General features: G+C 49.6%; 1 protein-coding gene across 1 annotated transcript; it reads right to left on the minus strand.

Moving 5' to 3' along the window:
* Positions 1-7: 7 nt before the first annotated feature.
* Positions 8-27,598, minus strand: NPLOC4 (NPL4 homolog, ubiquitin recognition factor). The gene is made up of 17 exons (XM_031598881.2): positions 27,438-27,598; positions 26,532-26,612; positions 24,553-24,665; positions 23,309-23,488; positions 21,019-21,067; positions 20,110-20,204; positions 18,926-19,049; positions 18,133-18,312; positions 16,867-16,953; positions 15,166-15,237; positions 14,337-14,463; positions 12,249-12,409; positions 5,499-5,570; positions 3,753-3,848; positions 2,725-2,841; positions 1,666-1,768; positions 8-1,402 (listed from the first exon to the last, which is right to left on the minus strand). Exons 1-17 carry the CDS (start codon positions 27,450-27,452, stop codon positions 1,245-1,247), a joined length of 1,830 nt encoding a protein of 609 aa, XP_031454741.1. The 5' UTR covers positions 27,453-27,598; the 3' UTR covers positions 8-1,244.
* Positions 27,599-27,600: the final 2 nt, after the last annotated feature.

Genomic DNA, 27,600 nt, shown 5'->3' on the forward strand with positions numbered 1-27,600 from the left:
CGCCGGCTCTCGTTTCAGGTGCTTTTATTCAACGTTACTCGCAGACCCTTGCGACTGGGTCGTTCGGTCCAGGCACCGCAAAACGCTGCAACCCCAAACACCAACAAACCGAGGGGAAAAGCAAACCGCAGCCACAGCCCGAGCGCCCCGCGGCGGGGCGGGGCCGGCAGCCGCTCCTCAGCACGAGACAAAGCCCACGGGCAGCAGCGAGGGTCTCCGTGCCCGTCCCGGGGTCCGTGCCAGGACGGGGCCTCACGCCTCCCTCCTGCAAAGCGGCACGAAACAGTGCTAAAACCGGAGCCCCAGGAATCGAACCGAAACCCGAATCACCAGGGGTCGGGCAGCCCTGAGACAGGGTCACAGGGCGCTGCCCGCCCCTTTCCAGCCCCTAGTCAGGCTCTAAAGCAGGGAGAGAGCAGCAAGAGTGTAGCCCGGCCCCCACCTCCAGCACGGTGCCCAGGGGGGACACGCACAAAAATCAGTGGGTACTGCAGCAGAGGCCTGAGTTACATGGCCCCCCAGCACGTTCCCCACTATCTGAGTGGACAGCAAAGCCTTCGGGGAAGGAACAGCCTTCCTGCAGCCCCCAGGAATGACCCGGGCTGCCGTAGCATCCCTGCAGCCAGAGAGAGCGAGGCTGCGGGTGCAGCGCCAAGCCGTGAGCTGGCACGTGCCCACCCCTCACCCATTGCCAGGGATCCTATCCTGCTCTGGGAGCGCTGCCAGCACACATAGTCTGGCCCGGCAGAGCTGCTGCCTGGTCCAACACTGCTAACAGTCATCTGCTCACCCCGCATGGGCTGTTTAGCACAAAAGCTGTGGGTACGGCCAGGCCAGGGCTGCCTGGAAAGCCAAGGCTGGCGGCAGCCAGCCACAAAGGCAGGAAAAGGGGAGCGGGGAGCAAAGCTGGGGGCAGGGAGATGCCACTGCCTCCCCGCCTCCTCTGCAGGGTAGGGGATGCTGTGGGCAGGGGAGAGGGAAGGGAAGGATAGGCCCTGGCTGGCCCCACACAGAGCCGCCCTGAGCCCTGCTAGGCAAGGGCCCGTCCAGAGACTGAGGTGAAGTGAGAGGCCAGCATCAGGCTAAGCCCAGGGTGCCCACCTCATGATGTGACAGCATGGCTGCCCCTGGAAGGAAGAGAGGGGCAACCAAGGAGGGCTGGAGCGGGAAGGGGAGGGGTCAAGCACCACTCCTGCTGCTCAAGGGTTTGCTCTGTATTGGAGTCGGCTGCCGCACTGCTGAGGCTAGGTCCGGGGCAGGCTGCACATCTCGCAGTGGTCCGTGCCTGGCTGGTTCATGAAGGTGCAGTGCTGGCAGGCCCACATGGCCGCCGACACGGCGTGTGTCGAACCGCCCACAGCACCATATTCATGCAGTCCTGGCAGCTGGACACCAACTGTGCCTGCGAGAGAAAGAGCAAGGTCAAAGCAGGGAGAGGTGCTGGGAACGGACAACAACCCTGCCTACATCCTGTCCCAGCAGGCAGGAATCTCCCTGCCCCCAAGCTGCCTTCACCCCAAGGCTGGCACCAGGCACTGCTCCCAGGCACAGACAGATCTCAGCACCCACACTGAGCACTAAAGACCCTGTGCTGTGCCCACACCAGTCAGCCCAGCCCACGGACTGAATGACAAAGGACTGTGTCCCAGGGACCCCATTTCTTACTGCACAGTTGCTCGATGGTGGCCCACTGCTCTGACTTCTTCCAGGTCTGTGCAAGCTCCTCGTTTTTGGTCCTCACAGCTTCCAGCAACAAGCTGATACTGTCCTGAAAGCCAAAAGAGGGATATCAGTGCTGGATACTTCTCTTGCAAACAGCCTGCAGCTATGACCCAGAGCCTTCCAGCCCTCCACTGGTCACATTGAGGCAGAGCTGCAAGTCTGACTTACCACCATTTTCTAAAGAGCCTTTGGGGTTGCACAAGTGATGTTCGCTTGTTGGGGAATAAGACTGAACCTATCCCTTCTGCTCCCCCCAGCATTCAGATGTACTCTAAAACCCAAAGGCTTCAACTCCCTCTGCTCAGAGGCTGCAGCTGGAAGCTGTGCTGCCCTGTGCTGTGCACACTGAGCCCAATTCCCAGCAGGGCACAAATATTCCCAATGCAGCTGTCTCGGGAAGCACCATGCCCAACCCCCAGCCCGTGTGCAGCCCCAGCCTGATCTCCAGCTGCCCAGGGTCAGCCCAGCCGCCCTGCACATGCGCCCACGAGGCCTCTTGCAAACACATGGCTTGTTCTGCTGGCATGCTGCTTGAAATGGGAAGGTCCGAGGTCCAGATGTTAACTGGGGGCCTGGGCAACCACCAGTACCATGCCAAGAGAGGCAGAGATGCATGAGCAGGAAGCTGCTGGCCTCATAGAGATCTGGAGGCTCTGATCTTGTTATCGTTACAACTGGAATTTTTGATTCTGAGATACTTTTTTATAAATGTTTCCAGCTCTCTGAGCCACAGCCAAGTTGGCTGCATCCCGCCTGTGACCATCCTAACAGCCCTCACCCCCTCACTGCTCCGAGCAGTGCTCTGGGAGTTCTTGGCCCAGCTGGGGGCTTCAGTTTCACTTTTAAGCCCTCTGCTGAAAGGTCAGTCTGGAAGAACAGGCGTCGGGCCAGCTGCATGTCCCCAGAAGGCATGGGACGTGCCTGGAGCTGTGCCGCTGTCCCCCGTGCAGCAAGAGGGCCTCAGTGACACTGACATGTGGCCGTCTGCTGTCGCTTACGTACCCGCAGAGGCATGACCTCGTTCGTGACCAGGAAGAGGAGCAGATGGAAATCGGAAACGATGTCTAAGAAAACAGAGGAAGTATTTTGGGACAGGTAGGTGGCCAAGCTGTGGAAGTCCTGCAAGACAGGAAAGTAAGAAAAAGAAGTCATTTTCCCTCCATGTGATAACTTTGATTTCCTATTCAGATCCACTAACAGACATGGTAACACTCTTGTCCTCTTTTGTGCAACGTGCAGACCATCCTGAAATCAGACCCCTGCCTGGCTGTGCTGCAGCTAACAGCTTCCAGAGAAATAGGGGTCCACACTGCCCCTCCTCTCCCAGCAGCACATCCAGAGCTGATTCCAAACCCAACGTACTGAGCAGAGGCAGTGAGCTAAAGGCAAAGCCTGGTCCCTGAGGAAGAGGCAGGCGAGGCAGCCCCTCCATCCCCCGCCTTCTCTTCCCTGCTCTCTGTGTGCAGGAGCCCTTCATTTGTGATTGCTTTTGGAGGAAGCCTTAGACACCTTTAGTGTGGCCTAGCAGAAACTAGCTGCTTGCCTTAAAGCAACTCAAGTCTTCCATGTGCTGGCAAAGTCCCGTGCATGCCTCAGACTGTGCAGCAGCTGCCTCTGCTCAACACTATGAGCCCCATTCAGTAAAAGATCTCTGTGTTTTAAGTATCAGCCCAGGAAGAAAAGATGGTGCTGTTGGAGCTGGAGCATCAGACCCTCGTCCTACTGCTGTCACAGTGTCCTATCCTGTCTCTCTGGGGCCAGAGTTCAGCTGGGTTGCTTTAGTCCCTGGGTTGCTTTAGTATCTGCAGACCACAGCCCTGGCAGAGCACGAGGTGGCCCAGAGCTCAGCCCTGAGAGGGGAGCACACCCAGCCCCCATCTGCACACAGGCAGAGTTTGGCAATGCTGGACTGAACCACAGGAGGGTGATGTAAGGGCACAACTGCAGCTGTCCTTTTGCAGACATTAGAAAGTATAAGGGAAACAGATGACGTCTCTGTATGAAATAAAACTTTGCCATCGATTGCTTACCTGAGTTTCTCCCAGCACATCATGGTTCTCAATGGGAAATGGATTTTGAGAAATAGAAAAAGTGTAGACTGGATCCTTGGGGAAAGTTGTAGTAATCTGAAAATCCAAGAAAGGACGACCAGAACATTAGCAGCAGGAGAGGTAGAAGGGCTACAGGAAGAAAGGCTTCTGAGCATCGAGAGCAGCCATGGCTGCACATTAGAGCTCAGCCAGGAAGGCAATTACAGCATGGATCTTCTGATGGCTTTTAACATTTAAAGCAATGTTGCAATCAGTGAATCCCCCAGCTTCCAGCCATCACTTTTAATGAAGCTGAGGGAAATGGTCTGAGCTCAGTCATTACAACAGCACAGCAGTTCCCCCTGCAGCCCTGCCCTGCTTGGGGTGTCACCTGAGGGTGTCCTTAGTACTGTGGGGGACAACAGAGCTCTTACACCAGGACCGTTCCACTGGTTTCTGGACTGCATAATGCCAAGAAAGCATCTCTTCATGTTATTTAAGTGTCTCTGCACTCAGAGGGGCACTAACCCTGCCTCCTGTGCCAAACGGACAGGTGGGAAGGGGGAACACAACATTGCTCCCACCTTACCTGAGAGGCTCCTGGGTTCAGAGGCCAGCAGTTGACAATTAAACCAGTTCTCTCACTCTGAGGGCTTTAAAGCTGTGGTGTCAGTTACTCTGCCCTGACAGGGAGGCTCTTTGTAAGCAGACATGCAGAAATACCTGCCAGTTCAGTATAAACTCGAATCATGAAAAAACGAGGCAACACAAGATGCTTCAGAAATGCAGCTTTCCAGACTGCTCCTAAATGCATGTTCTGTCAATCTGTTTTCATCTTAATTACACCCCAGGTAGTCTGGAAACAGATGCCTTTACTACTTGAGCAATAAATACGTTCCAGCACTGTCGACTGGCAAAGGGTGTCCAAGGGCCCTGCACAATGGGCCCCTTGTTCTGAGCCATGCTGATAAGGGGCACACACACACCAGGCGTTGGCAGGCACGGGGAAGAGCAAGGGGAAAGCTCCTGACTGCCAGCTTCCCTGTGCTGCGGGACAGCACCGATGCCAAGGGCAGCTGGAGCAGAGCAGTGGCTCTGGGTGGATTTAATCCTTATTGGCACCAACTCCGACTCAGCAATATTATCTATCATCTGAATTATTTTGCTTTCTTCTCTTCCACACCGTAACAGTTCCCTTTTGAGCCAAAGGGCAGCGCCGTGCCCCAGTGCCTGGCAGGGCTTGCACATGGGCAGGCCGTGGCTCTGCTCCAGCCAAGCTCTGTGCTGTATCTCCTACTGCCCTCCCCCAGGAAAAGGCATTTTGGTAGCACCAACCTGGTCTGCTGAGTCACCACAAAGAGCTGGATCCTTCATTGCTGCTAAGGGAGACACAAGCGGAGCTTTCTAATTAGCTCCCCGCGAGGTGGTGCCCAGCACACACGTGTGGGGCTGGCTGCTTCTGCCACATGGCTACGTGCCACCTCCCAGCAGTGATAAGGCACCAGGCAGGGCCTTCTCAGAAAGCAAGGGCGTTCCCTGGCACCACTGCAGGCTGTGCCCAGAGAGCACTGCATCACTCACAGCATGCTGCCTCCTGCACCTCTGCTAGAAGTGCCAGGCTGTAACTGGGAAAGGGGGGAGAGAATCAGCCTATCCTACAAATCAGCTCCAGTGTGAAATTTAGAGGTGGGTTAGGAACTCTGCTCTGACCACCTCTTACTCCAGCAAAGTGCAATGAATACTTACGTCTATGATTAGGTACTCGACAGGGAGAGGACGAGCCAGCTGTGTGATCTCATTGCCAAACTTGTCTATGTCCTGAAAGAGAAGAGTGTGATTAGTGCAGAAATGGCAAGAAGCCTCAGGGAGGCATCCCTGAACAGATCCATGCTGCAGCTCCGGGATCCTCTGTGTTGGTAGATGGTTTGGGGCACAGAGAAGGACACAGAGCTCTGCAGCTCCTCCAGCTCCAAGACCTCTGTAACTCTGATGCTCACATGAAGCATCTTGTCATGAACATTTGCCACTAGAGAGATGGCAAGCATTATCTGGGGAGTGTAAATGCCACTTCAGAAGCAGCACTGTCTTAAAAGGAGGGATAGCTCCACATCTGCTTTCTCAGCCAAGGCAAACCTGACTTGCTGCAAAACTTGCCAGGAGTCTCTAATCTGAGCTTGCTTCTGCTTGGGAGCTGGAAGTCCAGGCACTTTCTCACACGCAGACCCAAAGGGCCAGCACATCACAGTGCATAAACTTGTTTGGCTTTGCCAGGTGAACTGAACATAAAGTTTAATTATGGAGAAAAACGGCCAGCATACGTTCATTAATCATAAAATGACAATTAGACCTGATTTATGTCAAACATGCTGAGTTCAAACACAGCTTCAGAAATAAATTCATAAGAAGTGACACTTTTCATTAAAGATTCTGTAAGAGGGGGTTGTATTTTCTACCTAAATCATCACTTAACATGTTATAAATCATTCACGGAGCCACGTATAAATTATACACCCATGATTTCCAATCAGAGACCTTACATAAAAGTTTACATTGATGTGCAGAGTCCCAGCGGCCGCAGGCAGACCCGGGCTGAGCCAGCAGGACGAGCTGCCTGGGGCTGCCATCCTCCCACAAGCCACATTTTCCTGTTGGAAAACACCACTCCCTGCTATCAGCACCGCTCAGTTACTCTGGATGTGTGCAGTGGAGGTATGCAGCCACTCACAGATGGATGCTGCCCCAGCAGGCTCCGGCGTGCTGAGTGCCTGAGGCCGCAGCCCCCTGCCACCAGCCCCCTCCCCACCTCCACCCCCAGCAGCACCCCGTCCCCAGGAACGGTTTTCTTTGTCAAAATCCACCTTCCTGTCTTTGAAGCTCCTTTTAAAAGCAGTCCCGATAAGGATCTTTTCTCCTTGAACATGACAGCTTGTTGGCCCTGTGGTTATTTCAGCAACAAGCTGGTGGCTGGTGGCCTCAGATCTCCACGGCTCTGACAGCGGCAGCAGGAGACGTGGAGCCTTTTCAGAGAGATCACAGGGCCTGAAAGCCAACCTGCTTCCAGATCGCAGCGATAGCGCCAGAGCCACAAATCACATCCAACCCAACTGCACCAGCATCCCAAACACAGTCCTGCCCCTGCAAGAAAGAACCTGCAACAACTCACACATAATTAGCCCATCTGGAATTCATTTTCAAATCTAATTAAGTTCTAATATGCAGAAACATTTTTCCAGCACCTGTTCGCTTTAATCTCCGCCTCTGGGGATTTCCATGTTAAATGCCTCCTTTTTAATGTCACGCTGCTGAGGCCTTCAAGATGCATGACATGGTTGAAGCCGAGCTGGAACCTTGCTCCCCCTGAGTCAGGGGACGTGCCCAGACCCTGCTGCTCCCCAAATGAAGCCCCCCCCACCCAGCCAGCACTTCTCTCCAGCCCCCATATACCATTTTAACAGGCAATTAAGTTTTAAAGGCCTTAACAAATGTCAAGCTGGGAGAACTGCTGGGAGACAGACATCTCCATCCCACACTTGGCAGTGGCTCTGCATGTGGGCACCATTGCTGCACCCCATAGCCCCAGACCTCAACGCCTCTGCACTCTGCTCAGCAGCCACAAGTGGGGCAGGAAGGAGTTAACAAAGTGAAACTCTTTGGCACCTGGACAAAAATCGAGCAGGGAGGCCTGGAGGATCAGGACAATGAATCATCCTGAAGACAGGAGCAAAGTGAGATTACATCAGGCATTGCGATTGGAGGCTTGAAAACACTGTTTTGAGGCAGAAGCTGCAAACCCACAAGGTCAAACAGGGCAAAGGATGGGTGCACGCTGGGTGTGCTGCCAAGCAGGTCGGGATGCATAGCACAGCTCTGCACTGCAAGAAGCGGTCCTGGGTGGCTTCAGGGTTTCCAACACAGAGGTGATGGAGCAGCCAGGAAGGAGGCTTGGCTCTGTAGTGGCTGCCTCAGGGCTGCCAACATCCCGTGCCATTTGTCTTCCCCACTCTGCTAAAGACTCCATGGAGCTGAGCAACTCTGGGTTTGGGTTTGCTTTTCCCTCCGCCAGGAGCCTTCCTGAGCAGTCCTGCACCCCCACGCAGAGCAGCCAACACACAGAAACAAAGTGACCTTTCTACAAGTAAGCAACAGGTCAGTGAGAGTTGAAACACTTCTCAGGAGACTCCTGGTGAGCTAACTGAGCATCCTCCTCCCCACAGCAGCTGGGACATTTAAGGCTAAGAAGGCTTTTACAGTCCAGGACAAAGCTTTGGGAGGAAGCCAGGGGAAGTCCTGTGCTGTCAGAGAGATCCCTACACAGCCTGGCTACTGCCTCCTCCCTGGCAAAAGGATTTCAAAGTGCATGGCCAGAAGCAATATGTGCCACACCGGGGACAGCCTGAGAGCAGCTGCAGGTCTGCAACCCGATCAGCTCCAACGAAAACAAAGCACCCTGCTGCTGGTCCCTGCCTGGGCCAGATGGGAGCTGGGCTGGCAGCAAGAAGCCGAGGCCCAGGCACCACAACTGCTGTAAATGCAAAAGGCACTTGCTGGACTCTCTGGGGCAAAGGGCTCTTTCACAACACTGCTGCCATTGTGAAGGGTTTTCGTCATGCACCGTCCTGAAGAACCTTCGGGCAGCATTAAGGCAGCTGTAAAATGCAACTCTTCACAAGGATGGCAACTTGTTTGCACTAAGGGTAATACCTGTCGTAAGAGCCAAAGCCAGTCCCTAAATCCAATTCTTCAAACGTGTCAAAGAGTCTGCAACACACAGCAATCCTGTAAAACACAGCAACCCTCCCCTCCCACTAAGTGAGACTGAGCTGCCCACGAGGCTAACAAAGAGCAGAACGTCCATCTGTGGGATGTAGGGGCTGTAGGGAGCAGCTGGGCACTGCTGCTGCTGGGCACTCAGCATGCCTGGATGGAGCTGGGAGCACACAGGCAGCACAGCACCAGGCACAGGCAGCCTGCTGGGAGGGGTCAGACCCAAAAGAGGCACTGAGCACAACAAGCAACGCCACCTCTGGGTAGCTGGTTCAAGGTTAATCTCTTACTGAAAAGAAATCCAATCTGGGTGTTTTCTAGAACCAGATAGACGAGGCAGGTGACTGCTTGAGGGCAGAAGGAATGGAAAATGCCCATGTGTCATGTTCAGCTGAAGACGCAGTGGCCGTTGCGACATCATTTTGCTCGCAAGCACACTGGTTACCCCAGTTTGTGTGTCTGTGTCTTGACAACAGAGACTCCATCCTGGATTTCTTTGCACTGAACTTGCCAAGAAGCATGTGCTGGTTGTGCAACATTCAAATTGGAAGCAGCACGGCCCTGTGATGCTTCACAGACAACCTGGGAGGCAAAGGGGATGTGTTCTTCCCTCTGGCTGATCTCACCTGGAGACGCCTCTCAGTGCAGAGCAACTCACACCCACAGCCCCAAAGCCCTGGACTTCCACACTAGAGCAGAACTCAGCCTTTGTCAGCCAGGAAAGCAATGGCCCTGTGCAGAAAGCATACCCTGCCAGTTCCACGGGGGTGGTTCCTCTGAGCAGGAGGGCTAACAGCCAACACAAAGAGAATGGTAAAGACATACAGAAATCATAAGGCTGGAGCTCAGGAAAAACGCCTCGTCCCAGCAGGACAAGGCTGCTGCCATTGATTTTCCCACTTCCATGGAGGAAGAAGAGCCCACCTGTGCCAACGCAGCACCAAGGTGAGCCCTGTTCAGCTGCTGCTTCTGCTTTGCAAACACAACGTAGAGCAGAACACACACAAACAGCTTGCTGACAGAGGACAGACATTGTTCTCTCTCCAGTCACCTCCATGTGCACACACTGCAGTCCCTGACACTGCAGGTCTCATACCTGTACCCCTCCTGCAGCATTACCCACCCCACACACTTCCTAGCAGCCACTGCTGAAGTGACAGCACTGCTGTGAGTGGAGGCACAGGGCATCTCTGAACAACGTGACCGAAGCACTGCTGTTAACTTGCACTTCCATACATCTCTCTTCCTATTTGCAAGAGCTGAAGGTGAATCTTCTGCATTACCCTGCTGCAGGCAGGTACAGGAGGAGTTCAATAGATTTTTTTTTCCTTGTATGTGGATGCAAAGTTCTATAAATACATTCATACTAAACCGACATTGACCTTCTGATTCACATCCAATTATAATAAATTTGCGTTAGCTTCTTTCATCCTAAAGGGCTTTTTCAAATGAACACTGCATTTATTATAGAGGAACACATACATGGATTTTTCTCTCTACCGGCAATAGCTTCTCCATCTGAGACAAAATGCAGCTACTACTCCAAAGGGCAATGCTCTGCTAAAGCCAGAGGTGGGGAGGCAGCACAGAGGGAACCCCTCACACCAAGGACTGCTCAGCTCCTGTAGTTTTGACAGAGGAAGGGGCAGCAGGGTGCTGCAGAGCCAGATGTTCTCTGCTGTGTGGCCAAACACTGGACTGCTGCTCCTCAAAAGTGTATTTAGCCAATGCTTTGACACCATTGTTGTCACCAACCCAGTAACTATGAGGTAGTGTCTCTGACCTCAAGCCTTATACATTTAATGAGACCCCAAAGGTTTTCAAAGCCAGGAGTGACTAAGCTTTCCATTGATTTAAGAACATTCCAAAAAATAAAAAGAAAAAAGAAAAAAATTAAGAGATCCTGCAGCCAAACACGTTTAAGTCTAAAGGACAATTACACTCGCCAGAGCAGTCCTCAAGCCTTCCTTGAGCACATCATGAAAAAGGCAATTATGGATAGAAGTTATAAAACATATGAAATAAGCTGCAGCCCGACCCAGTGAATCAGTTGCTCATGGAAATTTCCACATGATGCCGGAGCCATCAGCGAGCACTCTGTTCATCTCCCTGCTTCAGATTAGGAATGGGAGCGAAGACCTGAGGGGAACACCCACTGGCTTCCTGCTGCTCTGAGCACCCAGGGTGGCCCACATGTGGGACGCAGACCTGCAGCCTCCTGCAAGGCTGCACCCTGCGTGGCACAGCGCTCTGTGCAGGACCGCAGCGCGCCAGAGATGATGTCAGCTCCTCATCCAAGGCCAGCCGTTGCACAATGGAGCTGCGCTGTATCTAAACGGACCTGGCTTATCAGCTCCTCATAGCAAGCTGTCTGCACGCTAAGGAGAAAAGCACGGATTTTTATCTGGCTTTCTGAGAGTACAGATTCCTTTCCAACACTTGAATTTAGCCGAAAGGTGTTCCTCATTTTCAGGTGGAGCCAAAGCAGTGCAGCACTGAGGGGTGGAGCCTCATGGGCTAATTTGGCCCAGCTTGCATTTCCTAATCTGAGCTTTGGGCAATACGGGAGCATCCTGACAAGCTCTGCTTCTGCTGGTGGTGTACAACGTGCTCATTTCCGCTGGCCCAAATGATGGCAGCTCTGCACAGCCCAACCTCCTCCATGGACAGCTTTAATACAGATGGCAGCAGTGCTGCAGGCTGAGCGGGCTTTGAGCATCAGACAGACAAGAAGGAGATAACTAACTGGGGTGATGGATAGCTAATTAGCTAGCATGCCATGCCATTAATTAATTCCCCTGCCCTTGTTCATGGGGCACCAACATACACAAGTTGTAGACGCAGTGCTGTTAGCGTCTGCAGAGATCCTGTCCCCAAGTTTCTAACTCAGCCCTGCACACACAGGAGGTCTGAGAAGCTCCAGAAACGACTGCCAAGTGAATAATGACAGCCCATTCATCATGGAAACTGTACTGGGAACTGCAGCAGGCCAGATGCCAGCAATGCTCTTGCATGGCACTTCAAATGAAAGCACTCTGGATCCACGCATCTCCCACTGCTCCTCAGGACCAGCTTTTGGAGTTTACTGTGTGACCAGAGCACAGGACCAGAGCACAGGCAGGACATTCAGTGCTAGAGAGGAAGGCCAGGGATGCGCTCCTGTGCCACCACTGGTCTGAAAGCCTTCACACCTTCCTTTTGTTGCAGAGAAGCACGCACAGGGCTGTCTCTCCTCTAGCTGCATGAATTACACTCTTTTGTTGCATTTCTTACCCAGCTGGTGTCTGTCAGCATGTCATACGTGAGCAAATCCCTGCACTGCACAAGGAACCCACTGCTCTGACAGCACTATTTGTGCTAGCTCACATCACGCAACGGTGAAGTGGAGGAAGCTGAACTCAGACGGGGATTAAAATCAACAGAGAACATGGCAGATTCAGCCAACAAATACAAGAGGAGGTGAATTCAGAGTACTTGCTGTGGGCTTTCAGTGGATCACTTCATTTAGGAGCTGGATAGCCAATGGCTACTGCTGCACTGGAAATCATAACAGCTCTTTTACAAGGGGGAAATGGAGCTTATGCAATTACTTTGCAGACATGTGGTGAATGGTTACTACCGAAAATAGTTCAGACCTCAAAGACATCCCTTCCTGTGCTGGCCGTGCTGATTTCCAGACACACAGCAGAGCCGTTTTTGCAGCTCCCCCGCCCACAAGCACGCAGTGCTCACCTTATAGAACACATCAGGCACATACTGCTCACTGCTGGACTCCTTCGCATAGCCCAGCTCTGGTGCATCGCGGCAGGGCAGCAGGCACTCATCACGAACCAGCGCCATGCACTGATTGGAGACCTGGTACCCCTCAAAGTGGACCTGGTTGTCGGGACCACCTGAAAGAGAAGAACCCGGATCAAAGTTACACAGGAGAGTGATTTGCTGGGTATAACTGAGAGAGGCATGACTCAAAGAGCAATATAAAACATGATAGTCCTAAGAGTGAGAAGGAAGCACTGGGGCTGCTGCACAGGAGGCATTTCTAGGCAAGAATCCTCCTCCAAGCTCTACATTTATTTAGTAACATACTTCTTCAGCACCATTTTCACACTTGGCCTAATGAGACAGTGACAGATAGAGAACTTTGCCAGGAGCTTAAGTGAGGCTTAGCTGTCCTTTTGGACAAAGTCGAAACTCAGCAACCTGCAGGTATTTGCTCTCATCTGCGCACGACTCCTGCAAGCCTGCTTTACCTCCAATGTACCATGACCTGCAGATTCAGGGCTTGCCACCAGGTAATGTCAGGCATAAGAAGAAAAAATTGTTTTCTCAGCCTATTATGGATGGCTTGGTGGAAATCTGACATGGAAAGTAGAAATTAAGACTCTGGCTCACCAAAGCATCACATGTTTGGTGCTTTAATTTGGATAATGTAAGCAACATCAGGTCATATGTCATTAGAGCACAACTGGAAAGAGAAAATACAGGCAGATGGTAGGAAAGCATTACAATTTCCAAACCTAGGAATTCAGGAGGGGAGAAGAATTAACCCACATAGAGAACTTAAAGGCAAAGTTGATGTAAACTATCCAATTATACTTACAGTGCACAAAAGGAAGGAATTGGGTGTTTAAATAGAAACCTGATGGGCTGATAGAACAGAAGAGAATGAAATTATCTGGAACAGAAAAGAGGAAATATTCCTTCTCTTCTCTTTGATCTCTAACCTGAATCACTCACTGCTCCAGAACAAACACTCCTAGAAGTTAAACTTAGACCAAGACATGAGGAAGGCCTGAATAAAGCCAGCCATCATTTTCTCAAGAAAACAGTTTGTTTAAAAAAAGAAAAAATAAATACAATAAAAGAGTGAGATACACATTTATCTTTAATGGAAGATTGATGTGTTCAGCAGCCTGGAATGCAGGGCAGCTGTCTGATTGCATGGGTCTGTTAACTGTGAGAGCATTCTCACTAAAAGAGGCTCCAAAAACACTTAAATTGAGCTCAGAAGAGGCAATATAATATCACATTTTGACTTTTCATATTGGATGCTGTTTGGAAGTCATGGTTGGTTTTTTTTTTTTCACTGTGCTAAACAGACCCAGAACCCAGTGTATCTGCTCCGGGGAAATGTTAAATGAATACATGTGTGTCATCCCACAAAGAAGAGCAGATTGAAATTTTAATGCTACAACTCTCCCAGCACATGCCAGCATTGCCCTGCAGCCCAGTGCCTTTGGAAACTTGCTGTGAAAGTGGTTAAATTCAGAGGTGACAAAGCAAAGCATCGTGCAGTCTTCTGTTTGCCCCAGTAAAACAAAAAACATTTCCATGCACAGAAGAGCAGGGAATCCTACATAAGGGTTTCCCTGTCAGCAGCATAAGGGAGATAAAGATCCCTCCTTTCTGCTGAATCACCTAAAATAACTTCCAGGATCTGGATTGCTGTGGTTCTGCACTGTCGCTTTCAGGCAAGAGGACTCTGAGATTAAACGTTCAAAACAAAAAAATGCAATTGACAGATATTCCCTTAGCTGCAGGCAAAAAATGCTTTCTGGATCAGAGAGGTGGGTGCTCCAAGTATGAGCTTCATCTGAGATTCCTGCAGGGGACAGGGTAAATAGCTGAAAAGAAGATAACACAAAGAAAGAACAAAAATGTATTTTACTTGATGGAACAAGGCAAAGCCCTTGTTAAATAGGACAGATGGGGACCAAGACATCTGAATTCCTCTGGCAGAGCTGCGTATTCTTCTTCTATTAACAAAAGATAATTTGTGTGTAATCAAGAGAGCTGGGGCAAGCTGAGGCCCATTTATACCTGTAGCCACAACTGTGACAAACTTGGATCCGAAATGACCATCTGGAGAAAGGCGACAGATGTTGGGGTGCTGGTTCTGAAAGTTTCCAGCTGTGATGCACTCTTCTGCACTTAGATAATAGGTGTCCTGAGAGAAAAGCAGAAACGTCAACAAAAAGGCCAACACGATGCAGCCTAGACCTATTTCCCTGGTCTGTAGCCAAGGAAAACTACCAACACCCTGGTAAAACAAGCTTTCGTAGAAGCTGCAGAGACTGAGAGAAGAATGTGACTTATCAGCTCTCCAGTCACAAGCCTGATTTTTGCCAGAACGACCGTCCCACTTTTGGTTCCACCCACCTTTCCAGGCTCACTTTATTATGGTATTTCATTTTCTAAAGGGATATCCCTGATTTTAGAATTATAGGTAACTGAGAAGGTCAGAGTTTGAGTACTCAAGCCCCATGCCTCACCAAGCCCTGCCCACATCCTCTGAGTCAATCACTTTTGCCCGCTGAACTTGCATGGCACAAAAACTCTCTCCACTCAGTTTTTCTTAAACCACAAACATAATTTTCTTAAAGCAGAACAGGTGAAGGACTGCAGCTCTGCCTTCTATCTAAACAGCTCCAACCTCTCCAACAGTGCTCCAACCCCTCTAACAGGGCTCTCTTTGAGCTCAAGCTCCTTTTTCTTCAGCAGCTGAAACCCACACATCACAAGAATTTCAGTCTCAGTGTCACCCCTCAGCCCTGTGCTGCCCTCCTTCTCTTTTTGGCAGAGCCAGCAGTCAGGTGATGACACAAGCCCTCAATTCCAGTGGTGGTGATGAGTGACACTCGAGTCTCACCTTGTTCCTGCTGTACCGAACAGTCCCTTTCCGTGTGTCTTCAGAGACCAGATCAGTAAATATCCAGCCAACCTATAAAGCAGTGTTATGAAGAAAATTGCTTTAAGAGGGGAAAAAAAAAAAAAAAAGGAAACCCAAACCCACAGTAGAGAGCTTATACATTCTCTCCTAGCAGGACAAGATGTTCTTGGCTCCTGGTGCAGCCTTGCTGCATGCTGCCTGAAGGAAATGGCTCTCCCAGCTGTGCTGGGCTCATTTGAATACGATTTCCAGGAGCAGCGTGCCAGCTGGCCAGCCGGGGGCACCTGCAGCTTTATGTTTCACTATGGAATATTTTTTCATGGAAAGATCTGGAGGCTGCAAGAGGCTTCTCAGCCGCTACCTCCTCCCACCCACAGCAAAAAGCATTTCCTATTGAGCATTCAGAGCAAAGCAGCAGCAGAAGTGCCAGCAGATGACAAAGCAGCTCACATGATCTCATTTTGAAGCCTGCAGTCCCCAGTTAAGATAAAGCTTGTATGCTCCCACTGGAGTGTGACTCATTCCAAATCAGCCTGCTCCGTTCCAAAAAATACATTCCTGCTTTTTGCATTGTTTGCACATATGAGTATAGATGTGTACACACACACCGCTGCATGAACCCTTCTACACGTGTGCTAAAAACAGCTCTGATCAGCCCCTCGTGACCAACTCCCAAAGCATTAACCCTTCAGGGCAAGGGTCACTGCTGCAGATTCCCAGCAGAGCCCAGAAAGACAAAAACCTGCACCGAGCAGTAAGCTGCATGTTAAATCACACTGATTAAAAATATCTGGTGTGAGAAGCAAAGTTAAAATATGGAAATAAACAACACATACAGAAGCTTTGGTTCAGACACTGGAAAACGCTAAAGATCTTATCTTCAGAGAACAAAAGACCTCACCACAGATGTTTATAGTCTGCTGCACTGAGCCTTTTCTGATTTGCATGTTCTTTAGCAAGTCAATTCTTGTTTGTGTACGTCTCATTCCTAGCATTCACATGACACCAAATTATTTCCCAAAACAGAAAAATCTATTGGTACAGGTGTGAGAGATGTCAGCAAGCCAGCAGATCCCAGTGCCTGTATGTCCTGATTGGATTACTGGCAGACCACAGGCACAAGAGGAACAGAGGACTGAGGCTCAGCTGCTGGGGGACCCAAACCTCCAGCCAACATTCAGATTAGCTCACCACAGCCTGTCTGAGCAGCACTGAGAGGCAGGACCTGCTGATGAGAATAAAAATCCAGCAGGAGCCTCCGCTCCTGGAAGCGGAATGTAGATTCTGCCAGAAGGAAGAATAAACTCAGAAGGCAACTCCAGCTACATCTGTGCCAAATTAGCACTTGCAGGGGAGATGCTACCAGGAATGGCTCCTGTCAGAGGAGAAATAAAGGGAAAATTGTGTTTTTTCTTCTTTGCTACTCCCTTTGATGTCATTCATGACAGAGGATTGCTGACTGCAGCTGAACAGCCCTGCTGCATGCTCGTCCTCACAAAAACATTCGTGGTTGCTTCTTTCTTTTTTTTTTAATATACTTAGAGTAAGAGCTACCAACACTTAAGCAAGATTTCAAATGAACCCAAATGGTCTTCAATAGCCCCACAGAACAGAAGAGAACTGCTGGTGACTTTCTTCATTGCCATGCAAAAGATGCATGATATCCAGCATCATCCTAACCTTTCTCAGTCCAAGCTTGGCAGCAATCTCATCCACAACTTCTGCTTTTGGATCTTCCAGGATCTCCAGGCTGTTCTGAGTACCAATCTGCATAAAGGAAATCTTGCTAGTAAAACAGTACAGGAAAAACCACAGCACACTTAACCATCACCACGAACAAGGCAGAGGATGGAAGAGCAGTTCTGCATTTTCTCCTCAGCATTAGCCCTGACTGCTCTCACTCCAGAGACCTCTGTTACTCACAGCCTCATCCTGCAGGAGCTCTCCAGTTAGGCCTGCAAACCACGCAGGGGTTTATGAATGAAAGACTCTTGCTCAGCACTTACAAACAGGCTATCGCTGCTTCTGAGAGCTTTGGAAAAGGAGAGATTATATAATTTTCCAAAGCTCAGTTCAACCTGCCAGTCCTGCCCTTCTGTTTCATTTGTTGGAGTCTCTGAGCAGTGCAGAGGCAGAAGTTCAAGGAATGCAGGGGCCACCACCCAGGCCTGGAAAACACAACTCCATATGGGTGCGTTTCAGAGGCGAGCTTTCTCATGTGGGGAGATGCTCTGCCAAGAAGCACAGCAGAGACTGCTTGCCAACAAAGTAAAAGCTTCCTTGCTTTTGCCATGCACAAGTAAACCATGTGAGCTTCCAAAGTGAGAATTTAACAGCCAGACCGAAACAGAGGGCATGGCTGTGCTGATATCTGAAACAAACAGAAGAGCTTACAAAAGGCTCTATCTGCAGCTCCGTAACCCGGAGCTCAGCTTTCGGGCTGGCTGAGGCCGGACTCCAGGACCTGCTGGGGCTGTGGAAACACACGGTGGTGCCGTGCACCATCTAGTGGTGACTCAGCTGCTCCCACTCGGACGTACCAATGTTACCCATCAAAGCAGCAGATGTGATTTCTGTCTAATTAAGCTGCTTTAAGTTTTCCCAGAGAGTTGGTAAGAAATTAAAGCGAAGGCTAACATTTTTTTAAGTTAGCATAGAATTTGTTTTCAACTGTTCTGTACCATAACCTTGGAAATGGTAATCAGAGAACAGAGGAATGTAAAAGAAGAATAATAAAAAGCTAGCCTCGGTTTTAAAATTCTTTTAGTGGCAATAACTAGTGACAACATTAGCAACCAGAGGGCCATAAAAAGTCATTCTCATGGGACTGTTTTCCTAATAGAGTTGCACTGGGAAACCCTGCACGAGATTACCCAAACAGAGAAGTGTTTCTTTGTTCCCCGATCATGAGTCAACAGTGACGCCTGGGTACACAGCTTGTATTACCTGTGGGGGTTCATAGATGGCAGCCACCTCCGCCCTGATCCCCAGAGGGATGTCTTTGTGCTCCGTGTACCGGCCATACAAATACCCAAGATGCTGGTTTCCTGTCTTCCGCCAGAAGTCTAGGAAGCGATCTGCAATTGTGTGGTTCTCAAACATGATGTTGTCAACATGCCTGTATTTCTGTTTGACAAAGTTCAAGCGTCAGGCCATCCTCCACTGGGTCCAGCTCCTTCGCCTACTGCCAACACTTTCCCCAGCTGCCCAGGATGCACGCAGCCCCCTACAGGTGAACCATGGCACCACAGGAACAGGGAATGCTGCCTCCCTCCCCTCTGCTTCAGCTTTCATCACCACTCCTTGGCCCAGCAAGCAGAACTCACCACGGGCTGGGCTGTGGGGAAGTGCTGAGCATCCCCAGAATCCCCTTAGCTTGGCTTCTTTACTAGGGCCCTTATCCCATCAGCTTTTGCAACTAGAAGAGACAGTGAAACTTAAGAGGAATCAATGAGAAACAGTGGGAAGGCTTTTAGATCCCATGAAAGAATAAAGAAGTGAAGATTCACTGCTAGTGGTGCCAGCTCAGACGTCTCATATTAAGACAAAACTGCTGAAGCAGATATATTCTGGAGTCCTTCCTGCAAGGACTGAAGACCTTAACAGCCATTTCCTCAACAACTGCCAATACACAAAGGCATCCTGCTCCAAGCTGGCTGTTCTTGACATCATCTCTCCAAAAATAAAAATCAACTCTTTTTGGCTTGAAGCTCAATGGCCCCTGTAAGCACTGGCTCACCTGTCTGTTGAGAGTGATGGCACTTGGCTGACACTTTGTGCAAATGCCTTCTGGCCAAGGAGGGTGCCCTTCACAGCCTGACTTGATCTTGCAGCTGATGTTTTCCAGGGCAACAAATTTCCCCCTGCAAGAAGAAAAAGACAAGGCTGCTGTTAACATGGTAAATGCTTCTGGGTCTCAAAAAAGCAAGTAGCCAGAAACATCACTGAGGAAACAGGGAGGAGATATGGTGTCACCAATGCTTTGCATCTTCAGAGGACCTCCAAGTGCCACACAAACTCTGTTGAGTTTGTCCACCCCAGCCTCTAATCAGGTATTCTAATGAGAGCACAGAGAAAACACATAGGACACAGCTTAAATAATTTATGCAGCACATAGGAAGTAATAGATTATATTGTGAAGGCAAATCAGAGTTCCTTTCATGTGCACAAAGCTTCCTGCAAGGGGAAGTTCCCTTCAAATCAAAGTATTACAGACTTGAGCTACATCTCAAAAGACATTAAAAAACTCCCAACTGCATTTAGGAATAGGAGGGAGGAGATTACACCTCTGCATAACTTATTGAAAGGAGCTGAGCTCTCAGTTCAGTCCTTATTTGTCCTGTCACCACAGCATCCTCAGCTCCACCATAAAGCAGGGATGCCTTCTTCTCCCATTAATGTGTGACAATCAGTGGCCACAAAAAGAAACTGTTTCTGAGAGCACATGGCAAGTGGGACAGTACAGAATCAGGCCCTGAGAAATGGTAGGCCCCTCTGTTGCTCTATTCACATAGGAAGATCAGAAAACAGTTGGTAAATAAACGCTCCTCAGATCCACCACAGGCTCAGTGCCTCTCCACAAAGCTGAGACCCAGGCTTGGAACTCGGTGTAAGCAGGGAACCTCCTTCCATCCATCTGGCCTTCTCCCCCCATCAGCAGTGTTCCTGGAAGCAATTAGTTTGCCACACACACATAAAAAAAAAGAAAGAAATCCATAACCAAAAGCTTTTTCTTTACTTTTAAACATGTTTTCTCCTCGGCTTGACATCCAAAAGCTGCATCCAACATTACTCCAGTGAGAGCTGTGCAAATGTGCTTTTGTTGTTTTTTGTTTTTTTGGGTTTTTTTGTTTTTTTTTTTTGTTTTTATTTAAGATAAAAAAAAGTACAGCTAGATTCCCTTAAACATTGAGATTTTCTTACTTGTCTGCCCCTCCGGTCAGCTTCCTGATGTAGGCATGGAACGACATATGCTTCACAGGAGGTTCCAGATGGTTTAAATAATCCTCATCAAAAGGCTGCCAAAAACATCACACAAAGAAAAGCCAGGTCAGACACCTGCCTGATGGTACACTGATCACTGAACAAATGGATGTTCTAGATTCAATCCCACTGTCTCTCAATGTGGAAACAATCAAGAAAATTTAGGCTCCTTTTCAAGACAGCTACTACTGTGACAGAAACAGTGGGACCTTACAACAGTGAGTTTTATTAACACCTCCTACTTTTCATAACAGATTGGCTCCACAAATCAGAGCGAGTCTCAAAGGCAAAATGCTTTTTTCTTTCAGTGTGTAACAACAAACAAAAAGCCCAGCTGCTCAAACAAGGCCAAGGAACTTCTGAAGCACGTGGCAGGGATGTGAGGAACAGCCATTGTGGCTCACACAGACTTCTCACAGATCACTGCTGCACGCCCTAAATTACACAGCTTAGCACATTTGTAGGTGTTACTAAAGCTGCCTTCAACCTGAATAATAGGTGGTTAAACTGGCAAGTGCTGTGATGCATGAAGAAAGGGGGATGAAACAGGAAGACCCAGGCAACAGTGGAGAGGGAGGAAAATTAGAGCTCTCAAAGTACCTTCTGCTTAAACCATTACTGCAGAAAAACAGAAGAAATCCAGGGTCACGAAGGCCCAGAGCTTTAACTAGCCTGGACACAAGCTGGCACCTCTGAAAGTGCATGGCAGGATTCTGACTCAGAGCTGCCATCTCTATGTGGGACACGCTACGAGGAGAAGCATTCCTACTGGGAGAAACTGAATCCAAGAGCTTCAGGTGATGTGCCTTCCCATGGTGATTTTCTGTAAGACTTTCCTGGGGCTCTTACCTCTAATGGTACACAATGCACACATTTACCCAAGGGGCCGTGGCGACACCTATGCAAAGAGAAACAGAATTAGCATAAGTCTCATTCAATAACAGAGAAGTTAGTCTAGAGTGACTGTTACAGCTTAACAGTTTTAGTGTAGAAGCCCTGGACAATCATCTTACCCTGAGCAACTCTGCACTTATTATGGCATATGACAGACAGCAGTAGTGTGAGATTAAATGTGAGAGTCTTGGGTCAAGATCAAACTCTTCTCATGCCTGTGTCACTGGCAAGCAATTCTGCTCTGGACAGCCACGTGAGCCAACGTCAGATTGCAGCTTCTCAAGTTTTACAACTCCACCTGGAGGTTGTATTTCAATTCAAAGAATTTCAAATGTACGTCACAGGGCTGGCCTGTGTGGTTTTAACAGAAAGACAACCAAAACATTCACCCTTTATCAGTCACTAGAGGATGGTCTGGAACAAGCAGGGAAGCATGTGTTTATCAGGCCGATAAGGACCTGTTGGGTGAAGTTACAAAGCAGAGGGGAAAACATCTCCTTTTGAGGAGACTGATTAAAAAGAAAATACAAAAGAATCCCCGTGCATCTCTGCCCCAGCACTACGAACAGGTCAGTGCTAGCTTTGCAAAGAGATCCTCTAGAGAGCAGCATGGATGTTGGCTCTTCTAAAAACGAAATGGATGGGATCCAGTTGCAGCAGTGCTTTTAACAAAGTATTGTGGCAGATAATGTACATAAAGGACCACTAAAGGCTGCTAATGCACTCAGCCAAACACCAGCATCCCCTCATGTTTAGATTGATATGCACTCACAAATACAGGAACAAGCCCAGACACACACATTTTATCATAAATATCCGCCACTGTGCTTTGGCTCCCTGCTAAGAACAATACCTTCATTTATTCTTTTGAAAAACGTGGTCAAGTTAAAGACAATGTTTTTGCTATGGAGTGGTGGGTTTTGCCTTTATTGTTTCAATAATGTGACACTTGCCTCATTTATCATCAGCCTGAGAAGGTTAGATAGGATTTTCTACCTTAATGCTTCATCTCTCCAAACTTCCTTGCTGCTGCAGCACTGAAGATAAACCATATGGAAGACAATACAAAAGGGAAGGATGAGCTATTCTGTCTTAGAAAGAATTCCTGGTTGCCTTTAACATTTTCACTCGAGTCCTTTCAGAAGCTACTTTGTGGAGGGGCCTAGCCCCAAACCAACCACCAGGCAGGAGCCAACTGGAACACTGTTAACAATGAGTCACAAAAAACAACCATCCAGACAGAGGACATTTCAGCAGCATCAGTGGAGATTTATGGTGGTATTAAGTCACCATTGTATTATTACCCTTACAAAAATACAAGCTGCTTTGTTTATCTAAGCCTCTTGCAGCTAAGAGTTTTGGCAAAGTTAAACCTTGCTGCATTCCTGTTAGCAAAATGGACTCAACGGTTTCACAGGAAGGTTAAGAAAGGCATGTGATGGAAAGGAAGCCAAAAACCAAGCAGAGGCAGAGACCCAAGTCCAAATTCCACATCTCTGCCATTGGACGTGGCCTCCACTCATTCCCTCCATTTTATTTTTCCTTTATAAGGAGTGGTGGGATCTGAAGACACAGAAGGGCTTCTGCCTGGGACATCCCTGGCCATGTGCCAGACACACCCCAGCACTGCAACCAAAGACATGTGGAGCTGTGTCAGCTGCCCCTGCAGGGCAGTAGGAAAGGTGAGGGTTCTAGAGAGCCCAGAGGAGCTGTCTGCGTTTTACCAAACACACCAAACCCCAATGCTGTGCTTTCCATTGCTGCTGGCTGAGCCATACTGAGGCTGAAGGTCTGGCTGAAAGCATTTCCTTGTTCACACCTCTCACACAAGATGCAGACCTGGCTCAGCACACCTGTCACCTCAGGACCCAGATAACAGGAGCTGCATACTGACACCATATGGAACAGAAGCTGCTGTTTTCAGAGCACAAAATATATGACTGCCAGTCTTCTAACAGGGGCCACCTTGATCAAAACAATATATGCTCTGAACAAGTCCTTCCTGGCTAAGCCCCTGGAATTTTGGTATCTGCTTCCTTCCTCAGCTCACCAGAGCCTTACTTTAACCTTGCAAGACAATGGCAAGGGCTGTTTTCCCTTGTGAATATTTCAAAGGCAGCGAGGATAAAGCAGTGGCTCAGACAGCAGTTCCCATAGCACATTTCCTGGCTCTTGTTTTCAGGCAAGATGTGACAGTCTGGTGAGGCACAGATGCACTGACAGCAAACAGCCTGTCGGTACTTACAGCTGCTGGTCTCGATTTCGATAAATCTTCCCATCCTGTTTGATCAGATACTGGTCGATGTCATCTTCCACCACCTGCGGTGCCCCCACCGGCCGCAAGCTCTGGGAGACAGAGGTGTCCATTGTCTCTGAGGATGAGCCTGCTGGGCTCGAGGGGTACAGAAACAGCATATCACCATGCCTGTAGGGGTGGAAAAAATACACGGGCATCAGCACTGTACAAGCTTTGCTTCCAGATACAGCGGGGTGGGAGCGCAGGTGATAAGCCACGCTGCACTCAGACAGCTGGAAAGACTCAGACTCCACCCCCTTCCACCAGCAACTGAACTACACCAGACCTTCACCCTAACCACTTGAAGGAATTGGCTCCTTCGTGCTGCAGAGCGCAGGAAACGCCTGTGCTAGATCTGCTGCTCGTTACAAACCACATCAGTGTCCATGCTCCTTCAGCGCGTACTTCTGGGTAGCAAACTTCCTGGATCACAGAGGAGCGTGCGATTTATCACAGGCTACAGACAGACTAACAAACACAGCTCTACTAAGAGCATTAGCTACCTTCTTCTCTTGCATCTTTTTATCAGGAGACAAGATCAAGGGAAAAGGAAGAGAAAGCAGAAAGAGGCAACAGCTCCACCAGAGAAAGGGATTTACGTGGCTCCTGTGCACACCAAGGCGCAGCCCTCCCAAGGCAGCTCCCAGTGCTGATATAATCAAGTAACAAGCTGCACACAGTGGCAGCAGCTCTAGTATTTTAAGTCAGTTTAATGTTATTCTTGATGTTAACAGAGTGAAGACATTCCAACAAAACACAAAGTGAATCAACCATTTGGCATTTCTGATCTCCCTAGGCACCCGGCTTCTGGCTTCTGTGTAGGGAATTATCAGACCCTGGCATTAAAACAGGGGGAAAAAAAAGCAAAAGTACAGTTTGAGTGCAAGCAGGGATGAGGGAGCAAACAAGGCCTGTTGCTGACCCACAGAAGCAAATTGCAATGCAAAAAGAGACCAAAGAAGCAGCTGCCACAGCCTAACACCTAGTTGTTTTGACCACCACTGTTTCTGCATGTCAGTCAAGACTGTCTCTTCAGGCAGCTGGCGAGCGACAGCTGAAAGCTGGAGACTGCTGTACTGTGATTGTGGCTGCTGCTGCTCAGCTCGGAGGGGAGAGTTCAGACAAGCTTAGAGAAAAGGCACCCTGTTGTACAAAGCTCCCCTCCACCCACAGCACTCTCTGTCAGGACTCACTTGATTTTCAGTAAGTTGAGGGATTTGTTTTGTGATGCTGTGATCTCTCCTGTCCTGTTTCTATTGGTGTAGACAGAAAACCCATTATTCCTGAAACCAAATTCTTTTGCAACCTGAAAGAGAAAGGATGACAAAGTTTAAGATACCTCACACCCCAGGTCAGATGCTGAAAGTTGCTCAGAGCAAGTGCTAAGTCCAGGGAACTTCTATTGCAAAAGCTTAGCTGAATTCATCCTCATTTCTGAAGAGCACAGGATAACTGAGAAAAATAGAAACACTTAGTAACACAAGCAATTAAGTAAAAAAGCAACTTAAACAGAACATGCCTCACTCGTGTAACACAAACAGTATAATATCTAAACCCAGGCAAGCACTGTAATGACTACGAGGGGAGAAACTATCCTCTCCAGACCCCACACTCCAGCCCTGCAGCACACACCAACCATGTCATTCTCATCTTGCTATCACCAGAGTTCCTTGGTCCAGATCTTTGTCTCTGTGGCTCTTCTGCCCTCAGATCATGCCTACCTGTTATTATATACATTTCAGAGAGGCTATTCCTGCTGTCCTCATGCCTGTTTCTCTCCCCCCACCACCACCATTTGCCTCTTGTCTCCTGACAGAACTTACCCTCACAATAACCATTCCACAGTCTCAGTCCCCAGGAAGGCTTTTTTCCACCTAATCCTCTCAGCAGCACAGCTGAAGCTGCTTTACTCTCTATCAAATATCATTTATAGCCTCTCCAACTTTCAAATTCTGCTATGTTAAAACTTAACCAGTTTAGAAATGGAGTTGAAAGTTTCTCTAGATGACAAGCTTCTTCCTAAATTCTTAAGTCAAATGCTCATCTCTGCAGCTTTGGTAGAGCTCAGAGACAGCAACAGCACACAGTACAACTCCACCAAACCACCCTGCACTAGGAAAGAAACTCAAGCGCCTCTTTCATTCAGCTCTGCAGGAGGATATAGTTCTCCCCAGATCAACAGGCAATTTTAGCGAGGGCCAATGCTTTTGTTTCGACATTAGCTGCTGGCAAGCACAATTGTTCTGCACTCTCTTTGGTAATACAAACCCTTGAAACTGAGCAGCTTGCTTTGCACAGGTTCCAGGAGCTCTGAAAGCAATGCTTTTGCCATGGGTGAGACTGTTCAGAGGCTGCAGGGGGTATCTCTGACCCAGCCCTGAAACCCATCTGAATTTTGGCTTAGTCAGGAGGGGATTGTTGTCGTGGTTGGGCCCAAGCTTCAAACAAAGCTCGGACTCACAAACAGCTGAACATTTCAGCCTGCTCCCCTTCTCCCTTGCAGGGAGAAAGGAAATCTAGCTGACCAAAAGAATAGCCCTTTAAGGAACACAAAGCACTTCTCTTGTGAAGAAAAGAAATCCTAATCCAGGAGGTAAGGAAATGGAGAACTGCTCCCTTTTAAACAGCAAACACCAAGCAGCTGCACCAGACCAAAGAACAAACTGCAGTCAGCTCCACATCTGAGAACTCCAAAACTCAGTGCGTTCCTCAAACCTCAGGGGGGAAATCTTTCCCATAAGACCCCCAGAGACTCTCACACTGCTTTATGATCTTGCCTTAATCATTTGCTTGCTCTCTCCATAACTATAAAGGAAAACCAGTGGCATGCAAAACTCATCCAAATGACATTCAAATCACAGATCATGAAGCTGAATTTTAACTGGATCATGTTTGAAGAGACCAATCTGTCAAACAGCTGGAGTGCCTGTGTCATCAGCCTTTGCTTCCACAGCTGACGTTTCCCTGGGAGAACACTACACACACAACCTCTCCCAAGAAAGCTCCCACCCCAAAAAATTCCAATTGAGAAGCTGAGTAAGTTTTCTTCCCTAAATTGATTCTTTATCCCTCTGGAACTGATCCCCACAGCACGTTTTCCCACTTAGGGTAAGCAATGCCACCCATTACAGAACATCACTGGCAGCCCTGCAAAGGAGGAGAGCTGCAGTACCTTCTTGAGGAACGTGGCTACTGTCTCTCTCTTGGTGGCTGTGATGCGTTTCACCCCTTCTGGCGACTGCACACGGATTATCTGGGGGAGAAGAGGACAGACAGCCTGAGTTACGTGGGCAGCACAGAGTTGTCCATGCACACACAACACATTCCCCCCCACCTCTACTTTTAATGCAAGAGTGCAGATGCAAGCGGGAGCGACTTGGTAGCACGTGAGCAACGTTTGCAGGATGAATGATCCCCGTGTTGGAAACCCTGCAAAAGTTGGCATGGGAAAAAAAAAAAACAACAAAAAAACGCAAATGCTGCTTTTTTGTCCCAGCTCTGACCTCACGTGTGGAATTCAACTGAATCAGAGCTTCTGTGGGACAGCATGCACGCAAACACGGCTCTAAGCAGCGCTAATGGACACCTGCACAGCACCGGGACCCACATCCCTGCTCAGAGGGACGGAGAGCCCCAGCACTGAAACAACACCAGTTCTGCTGCAGCCTTAAGTCGGAGGAAGGAAAAAACCAGCAGCAAAAGGAGAGCTCGGGAAGGAGCAGATATGACCCCGGGTGCCCCCGCCTTCCCGAGGAGCGGGCAAACGAGCACCGACGTGCGGAGAAGAGCCACGTTGGGACACTGACAGGAGGGAAAGGCAGACCGGGGCGACACGGGAAGCTACCAACATCCCCGGCGGGTCTCTTCTACCCTCCGCTCACAGGGGCAGGAAGCAGAACGGAGCACCGCACGGCGCTCTGGACGCCCGCCCTCCTCTCGTGCCCCTGCGGGCGGCCCGGCCTGGGCCCCGCGTTACCCCGAGCAGCACAGCCCCACCGCGGCCTACCCCGCCCCACAGGAATCTGCTGCCTCATCGCCCCTCCCCCGCCCCACACCGCCTCCTCCGGGCCGCGCTTACGATCGTCTCCGCCATGGCGCCGTCCGCACGGCCCCCTCGCAGCTACGCCTCGAGGCCTTCGCTCCTCTCGGCCCCCTCCGGCCCGGCGCCGCCCCACAGGGCCCGGCCCGCCGCCGCCTGAGCCGCCGCCACCGCCGCCGCCGCCTCCCGGATCCCGCAGCCC

This window comes from Phasianus colchicus, chromosome 20, assembly GCF_987193195.1.
Source record: "Phasianus colchicus chromosome 20, bPhaCol1.hap1.1, whole genome shotgun sequence".
Taxonomy (NCBI): Eukaryota; Metazoa; Chordata; class Aves; order Galliformes; family Phasianidae; genus Phasianus; species Phasianus colchicus.